This window comes from Colletotrichum higginsianum, chromosome 8 (assembly GCF_001672515.1).
Source record: "Colletotrichum higginsianum IMI 349063 chromosome 8, whole genome shotgun sequence".
In the NCBI taxonomy this organism is placed as follows: Eukaryota; Fungi; Ascomycota; class Sordariomycetes; order Glomerellales; family Glomerellaceae; genus Colletotrichum; species Colletotrichum higginsianum.
Window position 1 is genome coordinate 363,891 of NC_030960.1, and position 26,126 is coordinate 390,016.

A 26,126-nucleotide genomic window follows, 5' to 3' on the forward strand; every position below is an offset into this window, starting at 1 on the left:
AGGGACCCACCCCTGCCTCTCCCTTGTCGAACAGGTTTCCCAAGAGACTAGTGCCGCGCAAAAGTCATTCCCTCTTATTCCCAGACCCGGCCCCCTCCAACCCCCGTTACCTCCGTTAGATGACATCCTGGGAGTTGCTTGAATCGTTAAGCCGGACAGAGCCGCAAGGCAAGGATCACGAGAAATGTAGCGAGCGAGAGAAAAAAGGCAATGCGCCAAGCCCGTCGCGTAAATCGAGTACCGTGTGCCGCCGCCATCCTCGTCGTTCTGGGAAGCGACGCGATTGGACGCCGACGACCGCTTTTTTCTCTGCTGCAACATCTCGTGAGAAGCCGGAGGCTCATCAGATCCATTCTAGTCCATCCCGGGAATAGCTTCAGTCCGGCTGTGGTCACCGCAATTAAAAAAAAAAAGAAAAGAAAAGAAAAAAAGGCAAAGAATTCAGCCCGCCCCCCCAAAAAGACATGAGAAAAAAGTCGGCGCTCGTGCCAAACGCGACGCCGACTTTTTTTCATTCTCGCAGCTGCGCACGTCCCGACTCGCATCCTGGTGTCTGCCACTGCAGGCAATGGCAGGTGACAGCTGCGGCGGTGACATACATACACATTTGTCTTGACTACCTACTCTCATTCTCCTGCTACTGCCATCATTCAGTCCATCGTTCAGTCAGCACCATTGGCATCGCCGGCCTCGTCTTCCCTGCAATTGCAACGTTCGCCTCCTCGTCGGTGGGGACTCGAGCCGTCACCAAGCAGTAGAGGATGGAAAAAAGGAGGAGGGAAGGGGGGAGTTTTGGACGCCGGCGTGGGCGTATCGATTCCACAATGAACGACTCACGGGCCATGACGAAGAGACAGGAAGGACTGCGAGCGTCCAGACCACAAAAATCTTTCCTCCCCCTAGTACCTTAATGTAACAGAGTAGGTAGGTAGGTACCTGAGAGCTTTCAGACCCGTCACGAATCACAGGGGCGGATTGGTCCAAACCGGACGGGACAAATGGGTCCAGCCGCGATAGTGGACCCTCCACCCCCGAATCCCGCGCCGATTTCCCACCCACAGGCCGAATTGCGACCGGATCCCCAGGCCCTGCCCTGCGATGGTTCTTGTTGTTATTGTGTGTTTATTTCCAGACAAGGCCCCGAGGGTGACTCAGTCCCTCTTCTTTCCAGAAGATGGGTGCGAGTATAAAGTCGGCCTGACGCCCGCCCTCCTTTCCTATCCCCGGTCCCGATCATCTCGAGACACATTTTTCCTTGACCTCGTGTTCACCAGTCTAGGGCCACCATCCCCCAAGTCTCTCGCTCTCTCCAGCAACCTTTCCCGTTAATCCTCACCTCTTCAAGAGGCTTCGGCGTCCTCTGGATCAAATTTACAACGGCGGGATCCCCACACATTCTGAAAAGAACTCCTCGCACACAAAACCACCCAAGATGGACCACCCATCACGGACGTCATCCCACACCCTCCCGCCAGACTCTCCTTCCGACATGGACGATGCAGCGGCGGGACGCCAGTACGCCCCCGTAACGGCCGCGGCCACCAACACACCCTCTCACCCTGCCTCACAACACAACCGCCGACGCTCCTCCGTCACAAGCGCCCTCCACCCCGTCGCGACAAAGGAGCGGGTCGACCCGGTCCTCGACGTCAACCTCCCCTACCGCACCCTCTCCCCTAACGCCAACCTCGACGAGTACCGCATCGAGACCCGCGCCGGCGAGATCCCCGCGGCGACCACGACCTCGGCCGCGGCGGGCCCCGACGGTACCCCAGCCGGCAACTACAAGCTCGTCACCTTCCTTCCCAACGATGCCGAGAACCCCAAAAACTGGAGCAAGGCCTACAAGTGGTACTGCACCATGGTCGTCGCCCTGACCTGCTTCGTCGTCGCCTTCTGCTCCTCCGTCATCACCGCCGACATCGCCGGCGTCGCCGAGGAGTTTAACGTCTCCGAGGAGGCCGCCCTCGTCTCCATCTCCGTATTTGTCATTGGCTTCGGCGTCGGGCCCATGGCCTTCGCGCCCCTCTCCGAGATCTACGGCCGCCAGATCATCTACGCCTCGACGCTGCTGCTCGCCGTCGTCTTCATCATCCCTTGCGCCGTCGCCAAGAACTATGCTACCCTCATCGTCTGCCGCACCATTGACGGCATTGCCTTCTCGGCGCCCATGACCCTTGTTGGCGGCACCCTCGCCGACCTTTGGCGCAACGAGGAGCGCGGCGTCCCCATGGCGGCCTTCTCCGCCGCGCCCTTCATCGGTCCCGCCATCGGACCTCTCGTCGGTGGTTTTCTCTCTGACGCAACAAATTGGCGCTTTCTTTATTGGATTCAATTAATTCTGGCCTTCATCGTTTGGGTCCTCATCTCCTTCACGGTGCCCGAGACCTATGCGCCCACGATCCTCGCCCGCCGCGCGAAGAAGATGCGCAAGGAGACGGGCGACGCGACCCACGTCACCGAGCAGGACATTGACATGCGGCCCATTGGCGAGCGCCTCGGCATCTTCCTCATCCGCCCCTTCCAGCTCCTCTTCCGCGAGCTCATCGTCTTCCTCATCTCCATCTACATGTCCGTCCTCTACGGCCTGCTCTACATGTTCTTCGTCGCCTTCCCCATCATCTACCAGAAGCGCAAGGGCTACTCGGCCTCGTCGACCGGTCTCATGTTCATCCCCCTCGCCGTCGGCGTTCTCTGCTCGGCCGCATGCTCCCCCTGGGTGAACAAGCACTACCTCAAGATGGTCGCCAAGCACAACGGCCACCCGCCCGCCGAGGCCCGCCTGATCCCCATGATGCTGAGCTGCTGGTTCATCCCCATCGGCCTCTTCATCTTCGCCTGGACCTCCTACCCGCACCTGCACTGGGCCGGCCCCGCCTTGGGTGGCTTCCCCGTCGGCTTCGGCTTCATCTTCCTCTACAACTCGGCCAACAACTACCTTGTCGACTCGTATCAGCACCAGGCCGCCTCGGCGCTTGCGGCCAAAACCTGCATCCGTTCATTCTGGGGCGCTGGTGTCGTTCTCTTCACGGAGCAGATGTACGACCGTCTGGGCGACCAGTGGGCCTCGTCCCTGCTCGGCTTCATCGGACTTGCGTGCTGCGGCATTCCCTTCCTCTTCTGGGTCTACGGAGCCAGGATCCGCGCAAGAAGCAAGTACGCTTACTCTTCCGACGATGAGGAGACGTCGGGTTCCGACATCGAGAAGGCCAAGCCGTAGACGATTGTGGCGGCCCCGACCCGTAGCCCCGACCCGTACCTTTGAGTCCGCCTAGACGGCACGACCTTATCTTCATCACACAAAACACATTTTGCATCAACGGTTGCTTTGTAAAAGTCGAAATCGCATCTAGGTACATAGGCTTGTTTTCATCACATTTGAATCATTCGGCGTTTCGATATCGGCGTTGGATGGCGGGATCTAGAGGCTGGAAGACGTGTTAGATAATAGATGACGGATGCCTTTGACCAAGAACGGTCGGTATCGTAGATAATCCTAAGCTTTCTTATCACCAAAAGTTTTCCCCAGAAAACCAATTGTCTCTTTGCACGCACCTGAATTATTTATGGGCCCCCATTATGAGTTCACATGTGGTACAATTTTGATGAGTCAAGTGGAATGAAGGGCCGAGCGTGATGAGATGCAGTGATTCAATAGTCTATTCATAAGTCGTGATGCGCAACTAGCTAGTTATTCGAGGGGAAAGTAGGGTATTCATCAACCGGCCGTTGTACCGTTCACCGATTGCTGTCGTGCAACAACATACTCCTCAGACAATGCGGACTGGGAGTGACTCTCTACGGGACATAGTGGACTCTTCCTTGACTAGAGAGTTGGAACACTTGCGGCCGAGCATGAAATCCTCAAGATTCCGGAAGGTGCACTCAGAGATCTCCTGCAGGGCCTCCTCGGTGAAGAATCCCTGGTGTCCGCAGATGAGGACGTTGGGGAAGGTCATGAGGCGGGTAAGCAGGTCATCATCAATGATGTGGCCCGAGTGGTCGTTGTAGAATAGATCGCCCTCGCCTTCGTAAACATCAAGAGCCAGACCGCCAAGGTGCTTAGTCTTGAGGGCGTGGATGACAGCCTTGGTGTCGACCAGACCGCCGCGAGATGTGTTGACAAGGATTGAACCCGGCTTCATCTGCTTGAGCGTCTTCTCGTTGATGATGTGCTTCGTCTTGTCCATCAGGGGACAGTGCAGGCTGATGAAGTCGCACTTGGGCAGGAGCTCCTCCAAAGGCAGATATTCGCCGAGCTCTTTGAAAGCGTCCGACTGGAAGGGGTCAAAGGCGTAGAGGGTGCAGCCGAAGCCCTTCATGATGCGGGCCATAGACACACCAATCCGCCCAGTGCCGATGATGCCGACCGTCTTGCCATGTACGGTCTTGCCCAGCAGACCATCGAGGTTGAAGTTACCTTCGCGGGTCCGGTTATAGGCTCGATGGGTGCGGCGGTTGAGGGACTGCAGCAGGGCGACGGCGAACTCGGCGACAGCCTCGGGAGAGTATGAGGGGACATTGGCGACGAAGATGCCCAGCTTCTCGGCGGTCTTGAGGTCGACATTGTTGAAGCCGGCGCAGCGCAGCAGAATGGCCTTGCATCCGGCCTTATGCAGGCTCTCGACAACATCGGCGGTGAGGGAGTCGTTTACGAAGACGCATACGGCGTCAACATCCTTGACGAGGGAGACGGTCTCGGAGGAAAGGGAGAAGTCATGAAAGCTGATGCCGAAGTCGGTGTTGTCGCCGGCGAGGTTCGCATTGTGCTTTTTGAATTCTTCTTTCTTGGCCTCGTGCGCGGCGGAAATGTACTTTTTGTCGTAGGCCTTGGCGCTGAAGACGGCGAGCTTCATGGCGGGCGCTTACGTGTGATATCGAGGTAATCGGGCGGAGGTGCGGGATCAAGAGCTGTTGTGTGGGGGTGGGCAAGGAAAGATGCAGAGTTACGCGATCGACGACAAGCTGGAGGATGTGACTGCAGGGAACAATGATGACGACGTGGACGACGATGATAGTAGTAGCAGGAGGTGTGAAGGATGAGAGAAGAGAACGGAGGGAATGGAAGGGAAGAAAGAAGAGGAAGGCCAAGGTCTTCCCCCCCCTCCCCGCTGTGCTACCTGCCGCAAGAACCTAGGCTCTTTCTTACCTGATGCCAATGCCAATGCCAATGCCAATATACCTGATAAAGCGGTCTTCCATTCTGGTACCCAATTGGCAAATGCCAAATCCGGCACCTTGGTTCTAATGAATCCTTCCTATTGCATGACGTGAATGGAGGGGGGAGAGGGAGGGGTGTCCAAGCTCTTTAAGCTTGACTTGGGGTGGTGCAGACTTGGTGAGGTACCTACCTAGGTGGGTAGTTTGAATATGGCCTGATCAAAGAGCTACCCCACTGCTGTATCTCACATGTACCCCCTTAGGAAAATTGATCTGAAAGGGTACCTGGATATACTTGTGTCCTCTTTCAGGCGATATCGAAATGCGACAGCCCCGCTGAACCAGCTGTCGCCCATCAGGACCAGCTCCGGCCCGGGAAGCCCCATCTCCAGCTCCCGAAATCTGTGCTGCCCACCTCCTCCTACCTTACCCAGGTAGGTACCGAACCCAGCTTGCGTATGGTGCCGAGAAAATTTCAGGTTGCGAACAAATTCTTTTCAATCATTTATTGATATCTTCATGGTCAATCACCCAACCGTAACTCCAAAGTGGTATAGTGCTGTTGTCTCCGCTACCCACCAACCAGAACATCGCCGCAACTGCGTCTTGCTCCCCCGTATGCACTCGAGCATGATATCTACAAACAAATTCAGCCGTGCCCGACCAACTCGAGCAATCACCCCCTCTACCGATCGTTGCTGTCCGCTTGTTGCCGCCAAATGTGCGTATCGCCGAGGCTCATTGAACTGTCCGATGCAGCCGACGTCGTGTTTGCTGGCGCGTTGGGCCCTTCCGTATCCCGTCCGCTTTCTTCTCCATCTTCCCCATCACCGTGATGCGAGGGAGGTTCCTGGTAAATCCATGGCTCCTCGAGACTGTCAAAAGTTAGCAACCATTGTCCCAACTCTGATGGAAAGAGAGAAGAAAAAGAGTCAAGACATACCGGCAAGTTAAGCTAGGGTTCGCGAATGTCAGACCCTTCTCCTTGTCCTCGTCGATCGTGCTGCCGCGTCTCAACAGACCCTGCGACGGCCTGGGTCCCTCGAAATCTTCGTCAAGCACCGCAGCATCGTCCGCGTCCATCTCGGCCCGGATGCTCCGCAGCGAGATGTACCGTGTAAGCGGTTCAAACCGACGCTGGAAATAGAAACTGTACCAGATCGTGAAGACCATCAGAGGCAGTACCGCAGCCGCCTGTACGAAGCCCGATGACAGCGCCATGACGCTGGACAAGACAACCTGTGCAACGAATAGGCCCATGATGGCGCGGTAGCTGATGATCCGCCATGCGCCGCCCGTCGCGTGTTGGGGCTGATCCATGGCGTACAGCAGCTGGTACTTGTATGTGAAATACCCGAGGATGAAGTAGATGAGCCCGACGGTCAGAATCTGGTAGCCATACTCCACAATGCTATAAACGAGACAAAGCATAAATATGAGCATGGCCGTCGGAAGATAGAAGCCGTAGCTGAAGACGGTTGGCCGCGCCATATCCGCAAAGTCTCGGGGCGTCTTGGCTCCCATTAGATAGATGGGGTAGAGAACCACGCTGCCGACCTGCAAGAGTCTAAATGGAAACAAGCCGACGCCCTGAAGCAGTATGAAGTTGGTATAGAATGTGGCCAGTTTACTGATCTGCGTGGCGATTCGGTTTGTCAACGCCTGAGGGCTCTCCCACACGCCCTTGAGCAGTTCGGCAACGCTGAAGGATACATCCGAAGTGGCAAGCACGACAAAGATGTTGAAGAACGTGAAGAAGAAGTTTTTGGACACGATCGAGAGCTCGACGTCGCCCTTGGATATCATGCCTTGCTCGTACGACAGGTACTCGTACAGATATGGCACGGCCACGTTGAGCAGCGAAACGAGCAGTGTCGGCAAGCCCGTCTCGACCAACGCAAGCAGCGTTGGCCATTCGTTCAGAAAGTCGATGGGAGATGACGAGAACGGCGAAGACGATAACCATTTCTTGAAGTTGCAAACGCTCAAAAGAGTCGCAATAGCGGCCACAACTGTCAACCAAACAACCGACAGGATCGCGACGAAAACGGTCACGGCCCAAGATCGGAGGCGACGTACCCCACGCGGCGCGTATGTGTTTTGCCACATCACATCCGACGGCGATGGCGCGGGCTTGGTCAGGAGCTGTCCAGGCCTGGGGTCGATGCGGGCTTGGATCGCCATTTGGCAGGCGGCAATCGAATCCATCGTAACGAAAGCTAGGTCCATCGGCAAAAAGTCCTTGTCTCTGGCCTCGCGGATTTGGTCGTCGAGTCGGCGTAGCTTCTCCTCGTAGTAATCGATGGCGTCAGTCTTACGGTTTTGGAGCTTCAAAACCCCGTACCAGAGCCTCACTCTGGGACGTGATCTCTCGACAAACTCGGGGTTTATGTGGTTGTGTCCCAGTAACCGGCCGTTTTCCCCAGCCTCCTCATCAGCTTCGTCTTCCCTGGGCTCCAACACGGACGGTTCTGCCTCTGGATCACGCAAGCGCTGCACGGATTTGGGCAGACCAGTCTGCTTCCCAAGATAGACGCTCCAAGTCTCTTCCAACTTGGCCAGCACCTGCGCCCGTTGCGCGACCAAGGAATCAAGCTCCCTCCAGTCACGGCACAGGCTGACGTTTTCCACTTGTCCAATCCCAAGTTTCTCAATGAGCTGCTTGATCTTGTACTCGGAGCGGAGATTCTGAGGAATACCCGTGAGGCGGAATGTCCTGTCGGTGATGGTAGACTGAGTTCCCAGGTACTCTTGACGAATATGGATGACCCTAAAAGTCGCTTTGTTCAGGACGTAGAGTGTGACGCCCGAAAAGAAGTAGATGAACACCAGATATGACCAGAGATAACTGATGTCTCCCTTTTTCGCAGGGTCTTTCTTATGATGTACGAATCGAAGGTTGATGGGAAGTAAGACGGCGTAGGCGAAAAAGGCCAATATCGAGAGCGTCCGGATCGCCATTTTGAAGAAGGAAAGGAACTGTACCGGTCAGGTTAGCATGACTTGTCCCGGGGATGAAAGCTAGACCGCTACTCACGACGAAGGCATCGAGACCAGCTGAGGCGAGGACCTGTTCCTCTGTCACGCGGTATAGCCCCGGGATCCATCCAAAGAAGGTGTTCGGCAGGGCGGGCAAGCCAATGTTGGGATCCAGTCGACGCTTGCGTGCAGCGTACAAGGTCGGCCATCGCGGTCGCAAGATGCAGAATGTGACAAAGGCTGAGATGCCGAGGATCAGCGACAGGCCGAGCTGGACCCAGATGTCGCGGTTGGTGTCCGGTCGGGTCGGGTCGGTCCCTTTGTTGCAGCCCCCGTTCGATTCGTCCTCGAAGATTGACGCGTCCATTTCGCGTGCAGCATGTCTTTGGGATGTGGTGCGACTAGTGTAGAGCTGCTGCTGTCCGGTCGCGGGTTTGTCAGGCTCAGTCTGGAGATGCGGTAAGAAGCAGATGCGAAGCGGATTGATAGGAGGTTGCAGAGAGCTCCAAAGTCCGCAGAGCCAGAGGTATGGAAAACAAGGTCTCCACTTTCGTCCGAACCTGTGACGTGATGATGCGTCGGGTGATTCCTGCTTGGTGGGCCCGCTAAACTGTTGGAGACCACACCGCCACAGTTGGCTTAGCTGACTGTGGCTAGAGAACCTTCGCCATGTGAATCGTTCAGTGGGGAACCTTATTTGCCCGGATTATGGCGGGGCCAGTAGCAGTTTGTGGTTTGGTCTTGACAGAGACCCAAATTTCTTCTGCGTTTGATCTTACAACGGCGAATGCTGTACCGGCGCTGGCTGCCAGAGCCCGTCGTGGTTCAGCGGCTCGTATCCCTCTGGACTGATTTCCACAGTTTTATGCATTTCCTGTTGAGAATTGAGGATACTCTTGCTCGTGCAGATGGACACGCATAACTATATACATCACTGTTCCAACTTGGTCAGGCATTTCTTGCATACCGTACTCCTAATCCCCGCATTAGCTCCTCCTACCTTACCTTGGGTTCACTACATCCCGGTACCGTATTTTACCGCAGCTGCCGATGTGGACCCGTTTGCTGGGCTTGGTGGTCCGGGCCAACACGGGATCCCCGCATCGTTGGCGGGCCTTTCTTTGGAGGTGTCCACCCGGCAGTTGTTTGCAAAGCACGGACAGAGTGCCTGTAAAATGCAACACTTCATCACGGGCTCGATCAAGTCTTGGATTCAAGGCACGACGCGGAATGGCCTTGCAGCAGCAACAGGACCAACACAGCCACCCGGCGCTCTGGCTCGCTGGTTTCGAAGCCCGGGCGTGCAGCCGAGACGCAGGCCCAGCGAGCACACCGGAGAGCTTTAGTGATCACCGTGAGACAGCACAGCCTCAGCCAGCAGCCGTTGATGGGATAAAGATTACCCACAACGGCATTCTTCCAGGGACGGTTTGGAAGATGTCAACGACAGTGTGAACGATGAAGATTGAGATGAATGGTATGGTGTGCGATATTTGTGAAATAGTCCGATGGTTGGAGCCCGAGTGGCCGTTGTGTTAGTGCAGTGAGTCAGTAACTGCCGAAGACTTGCGCACCGACAGGAAAAATGTTGCCTTGCACTCTATCCTCGACCGCGCATTGGATCAGGTATTGACTGTAGGGTTCTCCAGGAGGACAGACGACAATGAAGAACAAGTCGTCTTCAGCGGCTGCATGTGACTAGCGGTCTCGGGCGTTTTTGGCTTTAGGCTGTCCCGCTTGCAGTTGGGGAAAGACGCCACCAAAGGAAGCACATTATGGGAGAGAACGACTACGGTGCTTTTGGCATCCATCGTCAGGCCTGGAAGCTGTAGAGAACAAGCCTTGTCGTATTTTGAGCGGGGCAGAGCGCCGCAGGGGGCACGCAGCAGAGCAGAGGGCACGCAGCAAGCGCAACAAAACGTCGTGCCAGCGGACCGAGACCGAGGCGAAACAAAGTGCATGCCTCTCCACGGCCCGGCCAGAGACGAGCGACTGGAAGCACGCGAGACTCTCAGATAGAGCAGACGGTCCGTCCCATGGTTTCCCGACATCAGAAGCTTTTTGCCAAGTGGTTCTAGCCAGCTCTGGGTCGGTGAACTTTGCTGAAATCAATCTCATTGACGGCGGCGGTAGTGGCAGTGTAGCTAGCGGTGGTTGCGTCGCCGCCAAATTGGCCGTCATTCTTCATTGTCTTTGTTGGTATCGACTGGCAAAGCATTGGCATTTTCCAGCGTCGCCCCGTGGGTCGCGAGCCAATGCAAGTTGTAGAGTGTTCTAGGCATTCATTCATTCACGCGACAGTAGGGGTATATCTCTCCATTTCCCCTCTCTTGTTTTTTTCTTGAAAACCCCCAGCTTCCCTGCCGCTTTCTTGTCTCGCGTGCTCCCCGGCTCTCCCTCCATTCCCCGCTGCCCGTTCCCAGCGCTCTGGAATCGGGAGTCCCGCTCGCCGCCCGCCCCCTGCCCCCTGACTTGATCGGTGGGTTTTGGTGACATGCGCCACGGCTTTCGTCGGCCCACAAATCGGATCGATCAATCGATCCAACTCCATCCATCCATCCATCCATCCGGTACGCACCGCACGCAACCGGGACACAGAAGCGGGACAGCCCTCCCCAGTCTCTGCAGTCTCTGCTCCCCAATTGAGCCACGAAAATTTCGGCCATTTCTAATCCGCCCGCTCCATTGTTGAACGCCGAAACCCCCTCTCCATTGCCTCATCTCCTACTCTGACGACTGCTGGCTCTCGATGACATTGACGACAACGACGACATTCGAGTCTCTCCAACAATTGACGCAGCAGGGAGACATGCTGGACACCCACAAAATGGCCGACACAGCTGTGACCCTTGGTCGCACCGACGATTACATCCTTGTCTCGAAGCCCAAGAAGGGCATTGCCTACGTCGAGGCCCGCCTCAAGGACGACAGGATTGTACGTGATGCCGCCCTCGCCGTACTCCAAATCCACGGCCATCTTCCCCGACTTGTCGATCGTCCCCCCCGCTGACCCTCCGAATGTAGCCTTCCCACACCGACCGGGGCTGCCAGCTGGTTGGTCTCCCCCCCATCAGCCCTAATTGCCGCCTCGCAATCGCCTGGTCATCTATCTAACTCAACTTTCGGCAGCTTCTCTCTAGGCTCGAACAAGAATGGAGTCCGCCCAAGCTCAAAGACGATACCGTCATTTCCCTCGAGGCAGACCTCCTAAAAGAGCCCGTTTGTTAGTATCCCGGCCCGCCCGCTCTTATCCACCAGCCAAGCTGACCATCGGCCAGTCCACAAGGGCGTCCCCAGCGAGTTGTTCCACTCCCTTCGCGTCGTTGAATTCCAGGGCCTTGATCCCACCACTCGCGTCGTCTCCATGCGTGATGTTGCCATCAAGGTCAACCTGTACCGTTGCACTCCCGAGTCGCCCTCTGTGTCCGATGACGAGATCGTCACCATGCTGCCCAGTTCCACGCTTGACGGTCTCTGGGAACTGTGAGAATACCCGCCCCGCCTGCCGTATAATTGTGACTTATTATTAACACTGCAGCGCCCCCTCTTAGATGCTGATTCCGGGCATGACACAGCTTGGTCCTCGACCATTCTGTTCAATCTCGCATCCTGCGATGGGTCAACAACTACGGTAGGGCTCCATCACCCACCCGAACCGTCGCCGTTGCTGACTTCTCCCAGCCATGAGTCGCACCACTCAGCTGCCTCTTGCTTCATCCGCAGCTAGTTCCATCGTCCCTCTGCTCGGTCCAACCGGCTCTGGCAAAACAACATTGACCAAGGCCCTCGCCCAAAAAGTGGCCATCCGCTTATGCGCAACCCACGAAACGATCCGGCTGGTCGAAGCTGGCTCGCGGCAACCATACAATTTCAACCACTTTGCCAGGGGCGCCCTCGAGGATCCATCTTGCCTCCATATTCTCATCATCGACAACGTTGAAGCCATTGCTTGGTCTTGCAAACGCCCAGATGCCGAGCAGCACATGATCGAGACTGTTCGAATCACAAGTCTCTGCCTTGCGGGCCTTGATGTCCTGAGAGCAGTACCCAATGCACTGGCCTATGCTACATGCAGCATGGACACCATGCTTGACGATGGCCTTCTCGATAGATGCAGCATCACGGCAAATTTGACTTTGCTCAAGGCTCCCGAGCGCTACGAGATGCTTCGACGCCGGCGTCAAGCCTGCGCGAATTGCAGTAGCATCCATTGCGCCTCCTGGCTATCTACTGTTACGCCGTTCTCCAGGATCTCACTGTCGGCGAAACCGAAGACAACAACCCTGGCTCCCAGGTTCTTCGTCTGGCGAGAGTTGTCGGAAATGACGCCTTCGCCCGGTTTGTGGCCTATGTCGTCACCCGTGCTATGATGGGGCACATGTACCATTCCACTTGCGACCTCTCTGAGGCCGTTGGCGCCGCTTTACGGTGCGTCGAGCAGCATGTCCGCAAGGGGGGCAGAGACTACGCAGATAAACGTCAGTCTTATTTTCTCATGCTGCGGTAGAGATTAACTGCCGGCCGAGTGCGACAGCCCCGGACATAGACATCAGGACTCCCGTGGAGGCCATGGAAGGTCGGGAAGGAGTTCCCGCCTTGCCTCGATTGGCAGGTGGTCACTGGACACGTTGGGGGGCAAAGCCCCTCGGTCCAGTACTGAGAGAGAACACGGTCCAGGTCTGGCCGAGTTCTTCGTTAAAGAACCTTCCTTGAGGCTCTCTAACAAAGTTTCACTGCCTCACGATTACTCTACGACACAGCGCCGTCGTTTGGCGAAGCATGGGGACAGGGATGCCGAGGTTCACCCTTGAAAAAGGAGTGTGACTTAACCCACGCCAGATCCGTATCCCCCAGCTGTGGCATGGGGAAAATGTTGGATGCTGTATCACCAGTTGTTTATACACGGACTAGGTGGACGTTCATGGAGGCCCGACTGGTAGGGGGCAACAAATGTGCTCCAAGGTTGTGGTGGGCGGGACTCAAGGGAACCCATTGAACTGTCGAAGAACTACAATACGCCGCCTGCAAGTTTATCATAGAAGCAAGTTCACTATGCACTCCAAAGATTTATTTACCGCGGCAATCCGGCTTGTATCTATGGTTTTGATCACGTCTTCTCTGCTCTAGATCTCCAATAAAAGCAAACTACATTGTGAGTGGCTTTCAAGCCCTTCCTTGTCTATCTAACCGATTTAGCGTTTGTCCATAGGGACCCGCGAATACTTGGCACCAATCATTCCATGATCAAATGTCGGAGCCGCTGGTGTGTCGGCGTGTCTGGTCTAACCCTGTTGCAGCAAATCCAGGTCTAGACGCAAACGAAGGACGAGGCAACCCTCGGATCCCCTCCCGCATAGTGCTGGACCTTGGGATACATGCATAGGTCTCTCTCCACCTGGACACCATGCCCGTTTTCCCCCGACGCCCGCAGGGTGTCGGGGGCCACGCCCTTCTCGACCCAGTCGATGATGTAGTCCAGCGTCGGCGGCGGGCTCGGGCCGCAGTTGAAGCAGTGGCCGGCGCCGGGCGCGACGAAGAAGCGATAGTAGTCCTGGGCCTCCGGGTCGCGGGCCAGGACACGGTCGTAGTAGTCCGTGCTCCCGTTCAAGGGGATCGCCGCGTCCACGGTGCCGTGCCAGTTGACCATCTTGCCGCCCCTCCTCTTGAAGGCGGACAGGTCCGGGTCCGAGGTCCCGATGACGGAGTCGAACTCGTTGACGGAGGCGTGCACGAGGTCGTCCCACTCCTCATGCGAGATCGCGCCGATGTCGAACGAGGGGTCCTTCCTGACCCAGTACCGGGCCCAGACGGCGAGCTGCTCGGCGCCGCACGAGTCTCCGCCGTCGCACCGGACCTGGATCGGCCCCGTGAGGGGCTGCGTCAGGTCGGTGCCCTTGCCGAACCCGTACCACTGAAACTCGCCCGTGGCGCTTCGCGGCCCGTCCCACGTCGCCTGGATCACGTCCGCGGCCGCGGACGACACCGTGGTCTCGACGCCGTCGCAGTCGACGGCCTTGCCGACGACGTCGTGGGGGTCGAAGTCGTCGCAGAGGTCGATTCGGGAGAGGATGCCGTCCTCGACGCCGTCGCGGCCGTCGCACGCGGCGACGACGGCGGCCGTGATGGCCTCGAACTCGCAGGGCCGCGGGTAGGTGCGCAGCTGGTCCATGACGAACTTGGGCCAGAAGCTCGCGAAGAAGAACTGGACCCAGTTCACGGCGGGGAAGAGGGCGATGATGCCGTCGTAGTCCTGCGGGTACCGCTGCGCGAGCATGTGGCCCTGCCTGCCGCCGGTGGAGCCGCCGTGGAAGTAGGAGTAGGCCGGGGCGGAGCCGTAGAAGGCCTCGGCGACGGCCTTGCCGATGGTGGCCGTGTCGTGCAGCGAGACGGAGGCGAAGTCGACGAGCAGGGGCCAGTTGACGTTGCCGGGGCTGGTCAGGGCCCAGGACGGGTCGTTGGCCTCGGGGCCGAGGACGTCGGTCGAGTGCCCGCCGTCGGTGGTGGCGGTGGCGAAGCCGGACGCCATGATGGGCATCATGAGGAACTCGGCCACCATGCCTCCCCCGGTGGCGAGGTTGCCGCCGCCGATGCCCGCGAACCGCCCGTTCCAGCGTTCCGCGGCGGGCAGCAGCGTGTTGACGTTGATGGTGTCGTGCCAGCCCGGGTGTGTGTAGGTGACGGTGACGTTGCAGAAGTCGAGGCCGGGGATCGGCGTGGGAGGGCCCGGCAGGCCGGCGGCGAAGGGGCCGGGGATGTACGTGTAGTTGCGCTGCTCAAAGGCCTCGATCGAGAGGATGCGCACCCCGGTGATGTCGGGGAAAGACAGTCCGGCCGGGCTGCATTTGGTGGTTGCGGCGGCGTCCAGAGGCGTCTGGAGGAACCACTGGCCCGCCCAGGCCGAGGGGTTCCAGTCGGCGGGGAGCAGGTCCCAAACCATTGTGAGAGTGCGAGTGTCGTCGAGGGCGGTTCGAGGTCTGTTGTCGCAAGAAGACTCGGAGCGGATGGATGATGACGGACTCCACGACAGCAACGTGCCGTGACAGCTGTTTGTATATATAGGTAGGTGGTAAAGCTGGGCGAGTAGGCAACGTCGGCGAGCTTACCCGAGCTCTGATGGCACATCGTGACGGTAAGCACTAATCGCCCTTGGCGTTTCGATGTGCGCTTTTGATTTGACGATGCATGATGGGGTAGTCCTCCCAGCCGCCTTGGGAAGCATGAGTGAATCTGAGTCATTATCACTGTCGGATCGATAGACGGACAGCAGAATCGGTCTCGGCGGGACACAAGGGACTGACGACGCTCTCCAAAAACGCTCCCCTCTTTCGACGAGTCTCGGGGCTCGGCAGCGTCAGCGGGCTTCGCCATGTCGGCGGCAGCTTACGGCGAGCGGCGGGCGGTAGCTACGTGGCTTCGAGTCCAATCGGCATCTCACGGGTGTTTTCCCGTTTCGGCTTCCCTTGGCTGCTTCGTGCCCGCTCGCGCCGTGCCCGCAGTGAGTGACGATGGCAAGTTGGTGTAAGCGCAAAATAGCTGGAGGTCTATCTCTAAGCCACTGCCAACACAATGCGGGTCATCGTTTCGCGGAGATTCGTCAGCGACGCGCCCACTGTCGTTGAAATTCCGCGCTTCGCAGACATCTCAGTAGCGCATCGTTCAGCCAATACAAGGGGGAGGGGAATAATGGTCGCTTGCGCTCGGCATCCGTACTCACCGGGTCCACGTCCCTCACGACACGTGCAAGACATTCCGACTCAGGAATCCAACCCCGCCGCACAAACACCACGCGTCATAGTCGATGAAAGTGGCCTGGGTGTCACTCGAAAGCAGCGCCAACATACAAATCACTTGGGGAGCGTGAAAAAAGAAGAAGATTGGAAGTTTTCCAACCACGGAGTATTCCAAAATTAAAGAATCTACCCGATCCTTCGGACCTCTAAGGCACAATCAAATGCTCATCAATCGGAATCGGAATCGGAATCGGAACTGGAAGGGAAATCGATATCGGAATCGGAATCGCCGTAAGGCAAATACGGCCCGTCCGGTATGGGGACGAGGTTCTCCTCCAAGACCGATCTCCATGTCGGCAGCGGAGGCACCGTTTCCCATAGTTTCGGTTCGTGACCCTCACGCATTTGCTCGGCCCACTTCTGAGCATTCCAGTCCATGTGGTCCTGGACCATCCGTTCAACATTCCATGGCTCTCCGACGTCAAAGTTGCATTGCACGACCGATTTCTGGTCGGCGATGTCTTTCATGGCCTGGGGGAACCCTCTAAAGTAGTATCCGGGATACCAGTCCGACCATGCCTCTCCTCTGAACAACGGCGGCTCCGCGATGATACCTCGCCTCACAGACTCTTCCCAGGCAAGCTGCCAGGTGACATCCCGCTGAAGAGTCGACTGGAATATCTGTGTAGCCAAGTGCGGTATTGGTTGGCCGTCGAAAATAAGGGAGAATGAGTTGGCCGGCATGCCTGCGGGCGCTAGTGCCAAGGCTTCCTTCACCCAACGGTGGATGATATGGGAGACATCGGAAGATATTATGCCCCAGTCGGAAGGCAAATGGAATTTGTCCATATACCTGGCCATTGGAATCATATTCCACCTACTGTCGTATTGGAGAGCATTCTTCCATAGGTCGACGCGACGCTGCACGAAGAGCCGGGGGTTTTGCTGGCAGAAAGGGATAAGGCCGAGTCCGTGGCGCTGAGGATGGACAACAGACTCGTGGTCTTCGTGAAGCACGATTTTGCGCAAGTGCGCGCAACGCCCGTTGCCGAGGGATTGCAGGAAGAGGACAGCCGCCGCGGCAGCCGAAAAACGATACTTGATGCGGTCCCTCTTCATTCGCACTCTGTCGGAAAGGAGCCCCTTTGCCAACTCGTCAGCATTCATGACATGATCGGCTGGAATGGCCCAGTGGGTGAGCGGGCATTCAATCATGTCAATGCTGCGAAGAATGGTACGGGCGACCTCTTCGGGCGGATCGTCCGTGACACTGCCGCCGCTTTCTGTCCAGTACCGATGGACAAATTTATGGTCAGGGTCTAGGGGTAGGACGGATTGAACCACTTCTTTGAGGAAGTCAGACCACAGCGACATCGCCTCGCCATATGGGCCTTTCCGCTTCATGTCGGTAACCATGAAGCAGTCGGCTTCTTTTTCGCTTCTCATTCTCTCCAAAACTGGAATGAAGGGCGGGTATTTGAGCTTGAGTTCGTCGAACACCTTGTCCGGCATGTATTGGACGGCATAATAGGACATACCCTCCCGATAGCCGTCCACGTGGCTCACCTTCGCTGACTGAAAACACTGGGCGAGGATGCGGAGCTCATCCGAAGTAACTGTTGAGAAGGTGATGGTGTTGGTGCGCAGAGCGAGGCCGTGCATTTCCGAAGCGACGAGTCGGCATGTGTAGGAGAGGTTCAGATCGATTGGCTGGCCGTCCGCGCCTTTCAGCACCCCGACAATGCTGAAGTCGGGCTGCTCTTCGGTGCGGGCCATCGCGCTGGCGGCGAAGCGGTCAGGGTCGCATACGTATCCGCCTGGGACCGTGAGGTAGTGCTCGTATATTTTGTCCCGTATCTCTCGGGGGAGCGAGAGAAAAGGCGATGGAGAGGCCATTGATTCGCGGTTGATGATGTTCCTGTTGAAGTGATGGGTATGGATACTCGGCGCGGAAGATTCGTCGGGTGTGGAACCGGTGTCTGACCATTGACGGTGTCTGACCATTGAACCGAGGGTGGGAGTCCGGGTGCTTTATACCTTTCCCCCCCCACAGCCTCAGCGTCGGGGCCGGTGGGGCGGCGAATCGGAGATGGCTAAATTACGAGCCATAAGGTTCGCACAACAGGTTCAAGCCAGCAGGCCGATGAGTCACCGGCGAGGTTTTCCTTCAAAGTGTGTACCTCTGCGACTACGACCGCCTCGGCCACATATCTTGGTCAACATAGAGCGGACGCATGCATGTCACACAATGGGAACGCCGCAGTTTTGGTATATGCAGTAATCATATTGTGTACGCTTGACCTTTATGGGCCCCGACTAACGGCCTGAGTCATCGGCGAAAAAAACACCCTTTTAACCACAAACTTACCAGCAGTTACTGTCTGCTGTAACACCTTGATAAATACCATAGCCTAGAAGCTTCAATTGAGCCATGTCTTGCCGAGGGTCTTTGGCGTTAGCATGTCGGATCAACATCAAGGCGTTAGTTACAGCTACTTACTGGGAATAACCTCTATGAGTAACAATGGAGGTATAAGATGCGGGCTCGATCTGCTCTGGAAACACAGTTAGTTTTGCATGCAAAGAAGAGAGATTGGCTTACGTTAGACAGCTTCAGGAATCCTCATCCAACAACACACTAAATTGCCTATAAAATCAAGATGGCCGACTCCAACCCCTTCTATATCGATATCTTGCACGCCATCCGCGAGGATAAAACGCCAAATGTCGACTTTAAGAAATTCAGAAAGCACATTCGTCACCTCAAGCAAGCAGGAACCAACAAGCAGTACACTAAAATCGATTAGTAAACTATTCAAGTTCTTTCCTCATAGGTAAAGGTGCATACTGCTTTGCCGCGCGACTGTATTCGTCGCCCAATCCCTGAAATATCTTTCCGACCAGGAGAAAAGAGAGATTCGAGACATCAAGCAAGTCTTCAAGCAGATGGCCGAAAACCCAAATGAAGACCAAAACAAGGCCCAAATCAATCGATTGTTCGACAAGGAGCTGCCACTTGTTAGAACATCTCAAAATCGCAGGTCATCTTACTCACCATGTCGACCTCCTCAACGAGCTCCAGGAGCTGATTACCTTGGCGAGGGCGTGAGACGGGCGGCTAGCAACAAGAGTCAGAATCAATCTATAGACACGGAAGGATGGCACAGTACAGACAAGGGGGTGGCAGGGATATGGAAGGTGGCTCAATCAATATACGCTAGGCCCTGCGACGAATGTGTGAGCATCATTAAAAGAAGGCGGGGTTGGGTAAACGACTTACATAATTCACACATTATTTCACACGGAGAGGGAACCCGTCTTCTCAGCGAAGATACGGGCTTTGGGTGGACGGACCGTCCATCATGTATCGGTCCGTCCATACGAACTGGGCGAGTTCAAAGTTGTGAATCGCCCATGTCGAAACGGTGCCTGGGAACTCGTCGAGCAGGTCACAAAAACCGCGAATCTGAAGTCCCGGCGACAGGTGACGGCGGATCTCGATCGGTTCGAGTAGCCATTGCCTGATGGGAAGGTTCCTCCTAGCGTTGCTTAGGAGGGGACAATCAAACAAGAGGTGCTCAACTGTGTGGGCATCTTGGTTGCAAGGACACATGTGTGTGTCGACAAGCTATGACGGGAGGAGAAATGTCAGATAGGCCACGAACAGAAGGGCAGAGATGGTAGACGGAGGGCATGAGAGGAGAGAGGTGATGATCGTCGGATAGAATCGACGGGAGAGAAAAAAGAAACCAATTGTGAATGGCGTGGGCAGGCAGGGTGGAGTGGGTAGAAGGGGCAGGAAAGGGGAAAATAACAAACTTACCCCTTTGGGATACAGGAAAGAGTTGAGGCCGATGAAGCCGGTCCGCATCTGTATGAGAATGGTGCTCTGCGCCCGGTTCAAGCCCCGGTAGCGCTTGAGGTTGCGAGGTCCCCAGTCGCCCATGGTCGCAACAGGGCGTCTCTGCACGCCTAGAGTTGTCTTCCGAATGCGTGTATCCCAGTACTTTTTCTCGTTGCTTTGGAACTCTTCCCACAATTCTCTGCAGAGCAGCAAAGCCTGCCTTTTCATGTACTTGGTTATGGCCTCACCTTGGCTGACTGGATTTTCCCAGAACACCGTATCATTTTGGTCCAGCCACCAGGCTTTCGCACAATCCCGGAGACTGCCGGCAGCCTCGTAGAGCTCTAACAGGGGATGCCGCTTGAAACAATTCAGCGTGGCCTTGTGCGGGAACCTTTCGGTCTTTCTGCGCAGGAGCTCGTAGTCGTCGGACTCGTAATTACGAGCCCGGTGAGCCATGGCCTTTTCTTGGAGGTACATGGCGATGGGCGGGATGTTCAGCTCCTTGTGGAGCGGCAGGTTGGATGTGGTCTTGAACGCACCGGCAATGGACCTGAGACAGTTTGTCTGCAAGGTAAGTCAAAGCACCCACTTTTGGGCCACCCCCACATATGGGCCACCCAAAAATGAGGGTATTCCCATCGACACCAGTATGTTCAATTAACTATTGACTGCACCTAGATGCCACCACAATACAGCTTTCAGCCTCACTAGGTAAATCAGCCTCGCTGGACTCATCTGTGATATCCTCTTTATCGCCAGCCTCAACCTGAGCCTTCTGGATGTCTTTGATGTTGGCGAACTTAGTGTTTGGGTTGATCTGAACTGCCTTCCTTTTCCTTACTGCAGTGTTGGTAACTTGGGCCTGCAGAAGCTCCAGCTTATGCTGGGCAGTGGCCAGCTCATAGGCCTGCTCGCTGAAGCCTTTTTTCACCTTCATGAAAAGGAGGCGTTGGGTATGCGCATCATTATCCAACTCTGTGAATAGCTTCAGTTGGCCAGACAGATCCTTCATCTTCCTTGGCGTCGACCATGCCACTGCAGACGACGCAGATGCCCATCCTTCAGCTTCCTTGCCCCTAGACTGCCCTTTGCTGACCTGATCTGACGATGCTGATGGCTTTGGTGTTGTTGGGAGTAGGAGGGAGCTCATCAGAGGCTTCGCCATAGAGACAGGCCATAACCCTGTCCATTTCCAACCACTTCTGATGTTCTGCATCGTCATACCTGCAAGGGCAGCCTTATAATAACAGCCTAGGAAGTTCCTCTTGCCTACAATAGTAGAGTCATTCCATAGACTAAGGTATCCAAGCTCCTTCCTATAGGCTGCCTTAAGAGGGCTGAAGACTGCTTGATCAAGTGGCTGGAGGACATGGGAGGTGTGTGGCGGTAAGAACAATAGATGGATGTTGTTTATATAGCACAACCACATAAAGTCAGTCGTTGTGTGGCTCCCATGCCCATCCAGGATCAATAGTCTAGCCTCCTCCTTATCCCCCTTGCCCTGAGGGACAGTCTGAGGGATAAACACCTTCTGCAGCCATTCAACTGCAGTAGCATCTGTTGTCCAGCCATTTTCAGTTGCTGTGAATTGCCAGCCTTCATAAGGGCTAAGATCTAGAGGAAACCACTGCTGCTGGACTGTCTTACCCTTATCTATAATAAGGGGATGAAGTCTGTGGCCTAGGGCAGAGATGCATTCAATAATAGACACCCATGCCCTTGATCCAGGCTGTTTCTTGCGGATAGACTTCGCCTCAGACATCCCCAGCACCAGCCCATTAGATCCCTGGCCCTCAAGGATACCAGTCTCATCCATGTTATATCTGTTGGCTGGTTTGATGCTGATGATCTCTGGTATGGCGAGATGCTTGAACCAGTCCCTGATGACCTCAGTAGATGCCCCATTAACACGTCTTGAATCAATAGGGCAACTTCTCTTGACCTTGACTGATGGATTCCTCCTTATAAAGGCCTGGACCCAGCCTCTCCCTATAGGTTGGGTATCCCCTATGGCATGAAGGATTCTTTCTGCAAAATGCTTCACTTGTTGATGGGTTGGAGGAAGCCCAAGGGCATGCTGGATTCGCACCCATTCAGCCAACTTGGCCTCCTGGCTCACTGTGAGCCTCTGCAGGTCAGAAAATGCTGCTGCCCTTGCCTGGGTGCCTTGAAGACGATGCTGAAGGGTAGACCTTGGCACACCATACTGCTGGGCAGCCTTCCTGACACTCTGACCGTTCGAAATGGCCTCAAGCGCTTGATTGACTTCATTTTCTGTATACTGGCTCATAATGCCTAGAATAAGGTGCCCTAAAAAGATGAGGCCATTTGCATAAGGTTGGAAAAAGATGTGATAGTTTGAAGTTGGAGGAGGATGAAGGAGGAGGTTGGTGATGAGGCATTTTTGGGTGGCCCATATGTGGGGGTGGCCCAAAAGTGGGTGCTTTGACTTATCCAGCCGTTGGATCAAGGCATCCTTGAGTGGGTAGGGGTTGTCCGGATCGACAGAGAGGGTGAACCACGCAGCGCAAGCGTACGAGATGATGGGCCGCACGCTCGTCAGGTAGAGATGACGCATCGAGTGCAAGTTGGGGCCTGACACGGACGTGGACATACGCTTCAACCAACCCATCTTCTGCTTGACTTTGTCCTCGATCTATGGCCACATTTCTACGTCAGCAAAATTACGCGAGAGGAAGAGAATTGGAGGGAGGAAACCAAAACACTCACGTGCTGGATGTGGTGCTCCCAGTGCAGTTCGGGGTCTACGATGACGCCCAAGATTCGGAGGCCCCCTTGCCTTGCCACCTCGGAACCCTCTGTGCCACCGCTCGCTTCCCCTTTCCCCTTCTTGACCCTTTCCCGCTTGGGCACCAAGCTGCCACTGCTCAAGCCAGGGATAGGGGGCACCAAGATGCAATTCTCCTCTTCACGATTACTTCTGGAGAAATGCATGACATTGTACTTGGTGGGATCGAAGCGAAGCCCGCGAGGGGTGGCCCAGTCCAAAAGCTTCTCATGCAAGTCGGCCAGCTTGTTACGATTATCTTCCCAATCGTCAGAGGAGACCATGATGTAGGTGTCGTCGACGTACGAGAGGCCGAGGATGATGAACTTGGCGCCAGCTTTCTTGGCCTCCTCTTCCAAGATTTCCAACATCGGGGCCGTGAACAGGGCGAACAAGATTGGAGACATAGGACTTCCCTGGGGGATGCCGATGTGAACCCAGAACTTGGGGGAGGTGAAGCCCGGGAGCACGAGATAAGTGCAGCGAGCGGATATGAATGCCCAGACGAATTGTATAAGCCAACGCGGCAAGCCCATGTCGATGAGGACCAGCAGCAGCTCGAGATGCTTGACGTGGTCGTAAGCCCCGGATATGTCGAGACCCAGTAGGCTGGTCTTCCACTTTTTGCTGGGGGTCCTGCCGCACCAGCCATTGTACACCCCGTTGACGATGAGCTCGACCGCCTTGGTGCAGTTCCTGCCGGCAAAGCCGAACTGCGTGGGAGGGACGAGCTTGTATCGTAGGGCGAGGTCCTTCAGATGGTCGGCCACCAACCGCTCCAGGATCTTGCCGACAGAGGAGAGCAGAGCAATAGGCCGGTAGCTCTTGGGGAGGTCGTCATGGGGCTTGCCCTCTTTCCGGATCATGACAGTGAGGGACTCCTTGAAACAGTCCGGGAAGTGGCCGAGCTTGATGCAGGCCGTGAAGACGTACACCAGGTACGGCAGCAGAACGTCTAGCCCCATCTTGAGCGCTTCGGTCGTGATGCCGTCCGGGCCGGGGGATTTGCGGCGGGGCATTTTCCTGACGATTTTGCGGATGGTGTAGCTGGTCACTTGCGGAGGCGCTTCAGCCACCAGCCTCTTGAGGGCCGCCATCTGGGCACGGGTGCGACGCGGTCTGCGGGAGCCCCCAGAGGATTTCTGACGTAGCCTCTTGGCAGAAGCATCCACCAGCTGGTCGAAGGTCAAGGGCTGGTCTGATGATCCTTGTGCAGACCGTGGGCGAGGAGGATCCGGGGCGGTGCATCTCGAAGTAGCACGGCGCCCGTTGGGGAGTGGAAGGGTCTGCGAGACCCCCTCGAACCCTTGGCCTCTATGCTTGCGCTTGGCTTTGGACTCAGACCTGTCTTTGCCGTTGGCTGAAGGGTTGGAAAGCGCGGAACCGGACGTGGGTTCGTCAGCTGAGGAGTTGGAGGCACGTGGGCCGTGACTGGATGAGCCGAGACTTGGTGCGGGGGTGAGACTGGGAGAATCCGAGAAAGAGGGTGAGCCGGAGTCAGAGCCAGAGCTGGATAGCGGGAGAGGATTGGAAGAGTCTGAGACGTAGTGTAACCCAGAGTTGTTGCCGGAATCCGAGCCGGTGACCGGGCCAGAGTCCGGTGCGGAGCTGGCAGACGGAACGGAGACGGACGATTTGGCTGGCAAAGGACGTGTATATCGGTCGATGACCGTATTTATCTGGGCCGAGCTCAAGGTAGAGCAAGACTTGTCGCCCGTGATGTCAAAGAGGGCGTGGCGGAAGACCAGGGCGCTCTCGACGTCGGACGTAGACTTGCCGCCGCCTGTCTTCTGAAGAAAGGGGATGTGAGCAGACGGCCGAGGCTTGCTGGCCGCGCGGGCTTGTCGAATCAGGCCATGTAGACCGGTCGTGGTCTTGGCCGCGTTGACGGTGAAGCGGCGCCAAGCGCACCGCTTGATAGTCTGCAGCGCCTTGTTGGTGTTCAAGATTGCCTCTTGCCAACGCTGGGAGGCTATCTTGCGGACAGCCGTGCCAGGACTCTGCCTCTGGACTATGTGCCGGAGGTTCGTCTCCTTGGCTAGGGCGCGCTCCAGTTGTATGGGCCTGGGTGGTTGACGAAGTGGATTGGGGTCGGTCTTGGGCACGACGTCGTCCATGGTCTCCTTCACAGCACGGCAGAGGCGCGGGAGGAAGCGGCCCACAGTGTCCACGGTGGGGTCTGGCGCCAGCTCGTCAGGGTTGCCGAGATAGGAGCGGAGACGAGGCGAAAGGGCGTCACAGAACTGTTCCTTGGTGACTTTGTCCCATCTGAGCGACTGGCGAGGGTCTTGCTCGACCGGGAGATTCAACACGACGTGTATCAGGGCGTGGTCGGATTCGAAGCCACGCGGCCTCAGTACCAGACAGGTGCGCACCAAGGGCTCCAGATCGGCGCCCACGACTGCGAGATCGATGGTGGTGGTGATGTTGCCGCATTTGTATGTAGGCGTCTTGCCGTCCCGCACCAAGTGACACATACCAGCGTCGGCCGTGGCGTTGCGTATGGCTCTCGCATCTGCTTGTGTGCGCCGTACCTCCCGGCCACCCCAATGCGCATGATGAGCGTTCCCGTCGCATATGATGACAGACTTGGGACTGCAGACGAGGGGATTGCCGAAGAGCTGGTCAAAGTCGATGGTGCGGCCTTGAATGCGGTTGTAGAAGTTGGTGAAGTGGATGTCGCCGATCCGAAGATAGGCGACGTAATGCTTGTTGACGCCTTCCTCCCACGTAACCTCCCATTCTGCCCGATGTATACGCTTCGAGACATAGAAGGCGACCCGTCTCGACACGTGAACCGGTCTGTTCTCGTCGTCGACGACGGGGCAATCCTTCCCATCAATCTGGGGCCAGTCGTCTTTGGTCTCGAGCCAGTAGCCCGGGAGCTGTAGGTTCATGTTCAGAGGCGGATCCTGTAGCGCTGTGAAAGTCGGATGCAGTGGCTGGGTCGGGTCGGGCACAGAACCGAGTTGCTCGTTGTCTGGGTTGACGTAGCATGGGTCTTGGGGCTTCTGCAAGTAGAAGCACAGGTCTCGGATGCGTAGGTGGCTTCTGCAGCAGTTGAACTGGATCCAGGAGAGGTCTTTCGCCGGGAAGGCGTCCAACTTTGGGGGATTCGCGTGTTAGTACCTTGGGTAGGCAGAAATGACACATGGTAGTTGGATAAATGGATGGATGGATGGATGAAAGCACACAAGACGTACCGTGGGCATCGGTGAGTTGTACTCGGTGCCTGCACCATTAGGACACGCGGAGAGACGTACGGCGCGACGCCTCGGTTTTGGACGACGGCAACGCATGATTCTGTGTCCCGCCAATCCAGTGGAAAGACGGGACCATGGGGCGCTTGCACTAGGTGCACAGAGTACACGAAGATGTGACAGGCATGAGGCGGAAGAAGGAGGAGGGGATAGTAAGAAAGATGCCTGTGAACTTTCTGCACAAGACGCCCTAGAACTCTAGCTTTCCAAGCCTGTCTCCTGCGACAACTGTCACCTTGGATACAAACACCTGCTCCGTTGAGGGTCAAGTGGTCGAGTTGTTTTGTGCGCGACTAACTGTGTCAGCCTGATGATACTCGCGCGACAGAGGCAAAGGTTGCAGGGCGGCAATGAAGCAGCAT

General features: G+C 56.3%; 8 protein-coding genes across 8 annotated transcripts; 2 read left to right on the forward strand and 6 right to left on the reverse strand.

Moving 5' to 3' along the window:
• Nucleotides 1–1,432: 1,432 nt before the first annotated feature.
• CH63R_11122 (Major facilitator superfamily transporter) lies at nucleotides 1,433–3,220 on the forward strand (the record flags this gene model as incomplete). Its single annotated transcript, XM_018306096.1, has 1 exon — nucleotides 1,433–3,220. The coding sequence occupies one exon, from the start codon at nucleotides 1,433–1,435 to the stop codon at nucleotides 3,218–3,220; it is 1,788 nt and encodes a 595-aa protein (XP_018152937.1).
• A 550-nt stretch (nucleotides 3,221–3,770) lies between these two features.
• CH63R_11123 (D-isomer specific 2-hydroxyacid dehydrogenase) lies at nucleotides 3,771–4,856 on the reverse strand (the record flags this gene model as incomplete). The annotated part of the gene is made up of 1 exon (XM_018306097.1): nucleotides 3,771–4,856. The coding sequence occupies one exon, from the start codon at nucleotides 4,854–4,856 to the stop codon at nucleotides 3,771–3,773; it is 1,086 nt and encodes a 361-aa protein (XP_018152938.1).
• Nucleotides 4,857–5,845: 989 nt separating this feature from the next.
• Nucleotides 5,846–8,506, reverse strand: CH63R_11124 (Duf221 domain-containing protein; the record flags this gene model as incomplete). Its single annotated transcript, XM_018306098.1, has 3 exons — nucleotides 5,846–6,035; nucleotides 6,104–8,139; nucleotides 8,198–8,506. 3 exons carry the CDS (start codon nucleotides 8,504–8,506, stop codon nucleotides 5,846–5,848), a joined length of 2,535 nt encoding a protein of 844 aa, XP_018152939.1.
• Nucleotides 8,507–10,888: 2,382 nt separating this feature from the next.
• On the forward strand, nucleotides 10,889–12,509 carry CH63R_11125 (Thyroid receptor-interacting protein 13; the record flags this gene model as incomplete). Its single annotated transcript, XM_018306099.1, has 5 exons — nucleotides 10,889–11,074; nucleotides 11,269–11,362; nucleotides 11,418–11,622; nucleotides 11,715–11,770; nucleotides 11,821–12,509. 5 exons carry the CDS (start codon nucleotides 10,889–10,891, stop codon nucleotides 12,507–12,509), a joined length of 1,230 nt encoding a protein of 409 aa, XP_018152940.1.
• A 938-nt stretch (nucleotides 12,510–13,447) lies between these two features.
• On the reverse strand, nucleotides 13,448–15,076 carry CH63R_11126 (Carboxylic ester hydrolase; the record flags this gene model as incomplete). The annotated part of the gene is made up of 1 exon (XM_018306100.1): nucleotides 13,448–15,076. One exon carries the CDS (start codon nucleotides 15,074–15,076, stop codon nucleotides 13,448–13,450), a length of 1,629 nt encoding a protein of 542 aa, XP_018152941.1.
• A 1,021-nt stretch (nucleotides 15,077–16,097) lies between these two features.
• Nucleotides 16,098–17,645, reverse strand: CH63R_11127 (C6 transcription factor; the record flags this gene model as incomplete). Its single annotated transcript, XM_018306101.1, has 1 exon — nucleotides 16,098–17,645. One exon carries the CDS (start codon nucleotides 17,643–17,645, stop codon nucleotides 16,098–16,100), a length of 1,548 nt encoding a protein of 515 aa, XP_018152942.1.
• Nucleotides 17,646–18,888: 1,243 nt separating this feature from the next.
• On the reverse strand, nucleotides 18,889–20,193 carry CH63R_11128 (reverse transcriptase; the record flags this gene model as incomplete). The annotated part of the gene is made up of 3 exons (XM_018306102.1): nucleotides 18,889–18,962; nucleotides 19,224–19,497; nucleotides 19,693–20,193. 3 exons carry the CDS (start codon nucleotides 20,191–20,193, stop codon nucleotides 18,889–18,891), a joined length of 849 nt encoding a protein of 282 aa, XP_018152943.1.
• A 2,193-nt stretch (nucleotides 20,194–22,386) lies between these two features.
• On the reverse strand, nucleotides 22,387–25,803 carry CH63R_11129 (Zinc knuckle; the record flags this gene model as incomplete). The annotated part of the gene is made up of 2 exons (XM_018306103.1): nucleotides 22,387–25,608; nucleotides 25,708–25,803. The coding sequence occupies 2 exons, from the start codon at nucleotides 25,801–25,803 to the stop codon at nucleotides 22,387–22,389; spliced, it is 3,318 nt and encodes a 1,105-aa protein (XP_018152944.1).
• Nucleotides 25,804–26,126: the final 323 nt, after the last annotated feature.